The sequence below is a fragment of the Salvia splendens genome, chromosome 5, assembly GCF_004379255.2.
Source record: "Salvia splendens isolate huo1 chromosome 5, SspV2, whole genome shotgun sequence".
Taxonomy (NCBI): Eukaryota; Viridiplantae; Streptophyta; class Magnoliopsida; order Lamiales; family Lamiaceae; genus Salvia; species Salvia splendens.
In genome coordinates this window covers 16,932,035-16,939,172 of record NC_056036.1, presented here as the reverse complement: position 1 = coordinate 16,939,172, position 7,138 = coordinate 16,932,035, and the positions used below count along the sequence as shown (strand labels likewise).

Genomic DNA, 7,138 nt, shown 5'->3' with positions numbered 1-7,138 from the left:
ACCACGTCCTTGCGCATTTTTGGCCAATAAAAACCAGCTGCCAAAAGGCGGAACGTCCTCTCGTGGCCCGGGTGACCCGCTGACGGCGCACAATGGTGCTCGCGCAGCAACGTCCTCTTCGTCTTTGACTCCGTACTCACGAGCACCCTACGATGATAATATATGAGGCCTTCTACCCAAGTTAAATGAGGAGGGGCGTCACCGGACTTGATTTTAGACGTTAATTCGACCAAATGGGGCAGGGATGCGGTCTCCTCTTGTAGCACGCGCATGACATCCGGTACTGGTCGGGCAAGGGTGACGAGCAGCTGGCCGTCGGTCCCTGGCGTCGGGTCCGTGCCGTAGGGCGGCTCCCTGGGGGTGTCATCGGACTGTCCCCCCGACGTGTCGTGCTGGCGGGACAAGGCGTCTGCTGCCTTATTTGTGATTCCACGTTTATATTCTATCTCGAACTTGTACCCCATAAGTTTCCGGACATAAAGCTATTGGTCCGGAGTTTGTACCACCTGTTGCAACAAGTCCTTTAGGCTTCTCTGATCTGTGCGAATAATGAACTCGCGCCCTAATAAATATTGGCGCCACTTTTGCACCGCCTCCACAATAGCGTATAATTCCTTATGATACGTCGACGCTACTCTCCTGCGAGGACCCAATTTCTTACTGAAGAACGCAATGGGATGATTTAGCTGCATCAGGACTGCGCCAATCCCCACGTCACAAGCATCCGTCTCGACGCAAAAGGGCAAATTGAAATTCGGTAGTTGCAGGACTGGTGCCGAGGTCATTGCCGTTTTTAGAGCTGAAAAGGTTGTCTCGGCCTCGGATGACCACCGAAAAGCCTCCTTTTTAAGCAAATCCGTCAATGGTGCGGCTAACGTCGCATAGTGAGCTACGAAACGGCGATAATAGCCTGTCAAACCCAAGAAACCCCTTAACTGTCTGACCGTTCCCGGCGTAGGCCATGCCTTCATTGCTTCTATTTTGTTTGGGTCTGCCTTGAGTTTGCCGTCGTCAATGATGTGGCCTAAATACTCCACCGAGGCACTGCAAAACGAGCATTTGGAAAGCTTGACGAAGAAGTTATTTGCGTGGAGTAGCTGCAGGACTGCCTGCAAGTGCTGGCCATGCAACTCGAGGGATGGACTGTAAATCAAGATATCATCGAAGAAGACGATAACACACTGTCTGAGTAGTGGCTGGAAAATGGCATTCATGGCCTCCTGAAAAGTGGAAGGTGTGTTTGTAAGACCGAAAGGCATCACAAGAAACTCGAAGTGGCCGTCATGAGTCCTGAAGGCCGTCTTAAAGATGTCACCCTCGCTCATCCGAATTTGATGATACCCGGAGCGAAGGTCCAACTTAGTAAAATACTTCGCGCTGCCCAACTCATCAAAAAGTTCTTCCGCCGTCGGTATGGGAAAATGATCCGGGACTGTTGCTTTATTGAGGGCACGATAATCGATGCAAAAGCGAAAAGTGCCATCCTTTTTGCGGATCAATAGTACCGGGGACGAGAAAGGGCTGTGACTGTGCCGAATAATACCTTGCTCCAACATATCGCGCACTTGTTTCTCAATTTCGGTCTTTTGGAAGTAAGGGTATCTGTAAGGTCGAACATTAATCGGCCTTGTCCCTGGTAACAGATGAATCCGGTGGTCAAATAAGCGGGTCGGGGGAACGCCGCGGGGTTGCTCGAACACCGCCCGGTGTGCCGTCAATACCTCCAGTACCTCGGCTGGCAGGTTGGGCGCAAAACCCTCCTGGCCCTCGATGGCCCCTGCCTCGGAAACACTGTTAAAAGGTACGATTTCGTAGAACTCGTGATCTGCTGGCTGTGCCGTTAGCGTGTATAGCGAGTGTAGTGAAATCTGCCTTGGGCCTAGCATCAGCCCTTGCAAGAACACCGTCCGATCCCCTTGAGTGAATTCTAGCGTTTTCCTGACAAAGTCTGCCGACACTTTCCCTAGCGATTCCAACCAGTTCATTCCCAATATCACATCCGGGCCATGGTGAGCGAGAATGTGAAGATCCACCACAAATACACTACCCTGCAGAGTTAGCTTCGTTCCTCGCGAAATATGGGTACAAAGCAAGGATGCACCGTTGCCCACCAGCACTCGGAATGGTCTAATTTGAGTTAGTTCCAACTGAAGTCTCTCCGCAATCCGTGGATGGAGGAAATCGAGGGTCGCTCCTGTGTCAATTAATACCCGGACGGTGGTGTCTCCCAGCGTCCCCTGGACAATAAACGGTTTGGAGCTCCCCCGGCCATCTAAGGCGTGCAGGTGCGATAAGTCTGCAGTAATTAGTTCATCCTCGGAACCCTGCTCTCCCACACCGGCCTCGTGTGGGCTGTCTGCCTCGTCGTCCATATAACAAAGCAATTTGACCTTACAAACGTGGCCAGCGACCCACTTTTCGGGGCAATGATAACAGAGCCCTCGGCGGGCTCGCTCCGATTTTTCCGCGTTCGACACTCTAATTGGATAAGCTCGTGATCTGTCCGCCTCACGGACCAGCGAGTCCTGTGGTTGAGGCATGGCGGTTTGGGTAGAACCAGGAGCCGGAGTGGCGCGTTGCTCCTTGCCGGGCCACGGTCGGCGCTGATATGCCGACGTGTGCGGCGGTCGTTCTTCGTGTGTTGCTACCAAACGCAACGCCAAGGCCATTGCCTCTGCCAACGACTCTGGGTACTGTAATTCGACTTTTTCTTGCAGAGGCTGCTTCAGCCCTTGAATAAAAATTGGAATCAAGGCTGACTCCGATAAGTCGGTCACCCTATTGAGATACCGTTCGAATGTGGCGTGGTAGTCAGCCACGGTCGTCGTCTGGACCAACTTGGCGATCAAACCCGTATAATTCCTGAAGCTCTGGGGGTCAAATCGATGCCTAACATCGTCCAAAAACTCCGGCCACGTACAATAACCGTTCGTCTCCCGATAATTAAATATCCACTCCGAAGCGGGTGGGTCGAATAGCATTACTACATAATGCAAACGTTCAGCTTCCGGAACCCGCTTGTGATCAAAATAGTATTGCACACGAGAGATCCAATTTGGCGTGTCTGTCCCATTAAAGTGGGGTGCGTCCATCTTTACGCCGGATGAATAATCCGACGACTGGCGGTTAAAACGCTCCCGATTATGGGGCGGGTCCCAGGAGGTTACTCCGCGCTCCTCGTACCCCTCATCATCCCAATCGTCATGTCTCTGTGGTAGGTCCCAACTATCCCGACGGCGACCTGTTCTATACCCTGCGTCGCCCCGGCGCTGACCAGGGCGGTTCCCTCGGCCTGCAAGCGCCGCCTCCCCACAGCGATCTCCGCGGCCCCCCCGGTTAGGGCGCCCACGGCCCCGACCCTGATGTCGGTAGGGGCGGTCATACTCCTCACGGCCGCTCCGACCATTCCCGCGGTAGTCCTCCCACGCGTGGTCGGCTTCGTCCCAATCGGCCTCGTGGCCCCCTGTCTGCGGCGTCGGTCGTCGTTCCAAGTGATCGACCCGACGATCCATCTTATCAAATCGCGCGTTCAACTGCGCGAATCCTAACGTGACTGGGTCGACGTGATGTTGTCTCCCGTCGCCGTCGCCTGAATTCCTCTGCCCCGCCGGGCCCAGCTGCAGCCCCGACGAGGACTCTGCATGCGGAAATACCCCCGCCATTAATTGTGTAACCAAGTAGAAGTTGAGTAATCGGGATGAAAGCACCAGATGTTACAGACGTTCTCCGTAACGGCTCCGTGATCTTCCTTCTCGACGGAACAACGATCAAGTCCCGCGTCCACCACGCGGAATTGTTCGTGAGAATTGCTGAATTCGCAGACGTATTCCACGGAGCAGCAATGAACGAAAGAGAAATAGCTTGTTTCACACGATAGGTTTGTAGGGAAATTATTTCATTCATAAAGATTGTGTTGATGAAATACCCTATTTTATACTAAAGACCCTAGGGCGGTTCGACGTAACCTAATGCATTCGGGAAAGAACCGCAAAGAAAACCCGAACGGGGCTTTATAAATCAGGCCCGACTCAACAATAAATAATTTAATGTCCAAAAAATACTAAAACATAAAAGAAAAGAAAATTAAAGAAACACTTAAAAGAATCGACTAATTCTTGAACTTGCTTGGCGCCTTGAGCGTGTCCCTCGGCCTCAAGGATCTCTTCGTCACCGTCAACTCTTCCCTTCGGCCACTCACGCTCTGCGTCAGCTCCGGAGGCGCTACGTCGTGCTGCTCGGCTGCTGCGGCCTCCGGCTTTGCATGATGCTCTGCTGTTGTGTCTGTTGTTAGGGGTCTCGTATCATACTATCACACTAGATCTCTACTCCATCTTGTTGAACTCCAAAATCTTGAAGAATTCCCTACAACCAAATTGCTTCCGTTGCAGCCTCTGTCAAAGAAATGTATTCTACCTCAGTAGTTGATAAGGCCCACTGACTGAAGATTTGATTTCCAGCTGATTGCAGTGCCATAAAGAGTAAATATGTAACCACTTTGAGATTTTCTATTATCCAAATTGGCCGCATAATCTGAATCTCAGAACCCCCTCAACACCATGTCCTTTTCTGACCAAGATCCACCTCCAAAATGTAAACCAACATCCACTGATCCACTAAGATATCTAAGTATCCACTTCAATGCACTCCAGTGCTCCTTGCCATGATTCGACATATATCTGACAACACTTTTAGCATGAGATACATCAGGCCTTGTGCATATCATGATATACATTATACTTCCAACAATATTAGCATATGGTACTGAGCTCATCTCCTTCCTTTCCTGGTCTGTTTTTTGGCATCTGCTTCTTACTGAGCTTAAAATGTGCAGCAAGTGGAATTGAGACTGACTTGGTATCTTGCATCTGGAATTTTTTGATGATTTTGCTGATGTAGTCAGCTTGTACCATTTTCAATTCCCTCTTGCTCCTATTTCTCAGAATATCAATCCCAAGAATCCTTCTAGCATTCCCCAAGTCCTTCATCTCAAATTTTTCTTTCAGCCTATCTTTTACCAACTGCAATTCGCCACTATCTGCTCCAGCCAATAGAATATCATCTACATAAAGCAACAAGAATGCCACAACTTTCTGACCTCTTTTCTTTATGTAGACACAACTATCAAAGCTTGATCTTTCAAAATCCGTACTTTCCATATGCTCATGAAATTTTAAATTCCATTGCCTGCTGCTCTGCTTGAGGCCGTACAAGCTTTTCTTGAGCAAACACAATTTGCTCATCCCCAGCCTTAACAAATCCCTTAGGTTGCACCATGTATATAGTTTCCTCCAAATCACCGTGAAGGAAGACAGTTTTAACATCCAACTGATGCAATTCCCAATCATAGAAAGCAGTGAGTGCCAACAAAATTCTGATGGATGTGTGCTTGACCACAGGTGAAAAAACCACAGTAAAATCTACACCTTCCACCTTAGTAAAACCTCTTGCCACTAATCTGGCTTTGAACCGAATGGTCTCTACATCTCCCACTTCCACCTTTTTCTTGAAAATCCACTTGCAACTCACTAACTTCTGTGTTCCTGGATTCTTAATCAAAATCCAAGTTCCATTTTTGAGCAATGATTCTATTTCCTCTCTCATTTCCTTAAACCATTTCTAACTTTCTTTGCATCTGATAGCCTCTTCATAAGTTGCTGGCTCTGCATATAATAACCCATCAGCTACATTGAGCAAATAAGCTCATATCATAGTCTGAAAACCAAGCAGGTGTCTTAGTATTTCTCTTTGGTCTTCCATTTCCAGCTACTGGCTGTTGGTTATCCATGTCTTGAGATGGTGGCTGAGCTACACCTTCACTTTCATTATCTAAGGCTTCTTCATTTTCATCATCATTCATCCTAGCAGAACTTTCACCAAACTCAAAACTCTGCAGATCATTTTCCCTATCAGTACCAGTGACTTGATCCCTATTGAAAGGCATTTCTTGCTCATTGAAAGTTACATCTCTGCTCACAACAATTCTCTGACCCTCTTGCTCCAAACTCCACAGCCTATAAGCCTTCACACCTTCTTGATATCCCAGTAATACACACTTCTTGGCCCTGGGTTCCAGCTTGCTTTGTTTTGCTGCAACATAGGCAGCACAGCCAAAACTCCTTAGGCCAGAATAATCACCAAGACTCCCATACCATCTCTGATCTGGAATCTCATTTGATATAGCAGATGAGGGGCATTTGTTGATGAGCACTGCTGCAGTAGAAGTGCCTCTGCCCAGAATTTCTTAGGCAGTCCAGAAGAAAAAAGCATGCACCTTACTCTCTTAAGTAGAGTCCTATTCATACGTTCTGTAACTCCATTTTGTTGTGGATTTCTAGGAGCTGTTCGATGCCTTTTGATACCTTTTAGCTTGCAGAAATCCTCAAATTCAGAAGACAGAAACTCCATTCCATTGTCTGTTCTCAGACACTTCAACACAGTTTCCCTCTCATTCTCACATCTAGTGTGCCATTCTTTGAATTTCGCAGAAGCCTGGGACTTATCTTTCAAAATAGAGATCCACACTTTCCTAGAATAATCATCTATGATGGAGATGAAGTACTTACCTCCACTCATAGATTCAGTCTGAGCAGGACCCCATAAATCACTATGAGCATACATGAAGGGTGTTGTAGAGTGGTGCTTTCCAGTTGCAAAAGGTAGTTTCTTTGCCTTGCCCAGAATACATGGCTCACACCTTCCAATCCCCTCCGATGTACTCAACTTGATTCCCTTTTCTCCAACATGCCCTAGCCTGGAGTGCCAAGTATCTATGCCCTCTGTCTGAGCAACATCTGCAGATCCAATCACTGTCTCTGCTCACAGGTAGTAGAGGCTATTTCTTCTCTTAGCTTCCATAATGACTCTTGCATCTTTGGTGACCCTCAAGATGCCATTCCCAGAATCCAACTTATACCCTTTTGACTCCAACATTCCAAGTGATATCAGGTTTCTTTTGATCTTGGGTATGAATCTAACTTCAGTGAGTATCTTGATGGAGCCATTGATCATTTTTAGCCTTATCTCACCAACTCCCTTTACCTCACAAGTCTGATCATTTCCAAGCATCACTAATCCCTGAGAGCTTTCCAGATTTTGGAACCAAGATCTTTGAGAACAAATGTGAAAACTGCAGCCCGAG

At 48.2% G+C, this 7,138-nt stretch overlaps 1 protein-coding gene across 1 annotated transcript; it reads right to left on the bottom strand.

Moving 5' to 3' along the window:
- Nucleotides 1-482: 482 nt before the first annotated feature.
- LOC121803915 lies at nt 483-3,662 on the bottom strand. Its single transcript, XM_042203489.1, has one exon. It carries the CDS (start codon nt 3,660-3,662, stop codon nt 483-485), a length of 3,180 nt encoding a protein of 1,059 aa, XP_042059423.1.
- Nucleotides 3,663-7,138: the final 3,476 nt, after the last annotated feature.

Excerpts from the sequence above, each read along its gene's own strand:
- LOC121803915 (XM_042203489.1), bottom strand. The coding sequence starts at position 3,662 with ATGGCGGGGGTATTTCCGCATGCAGAGTCCTCGTCGGGGCTGCAGCTG.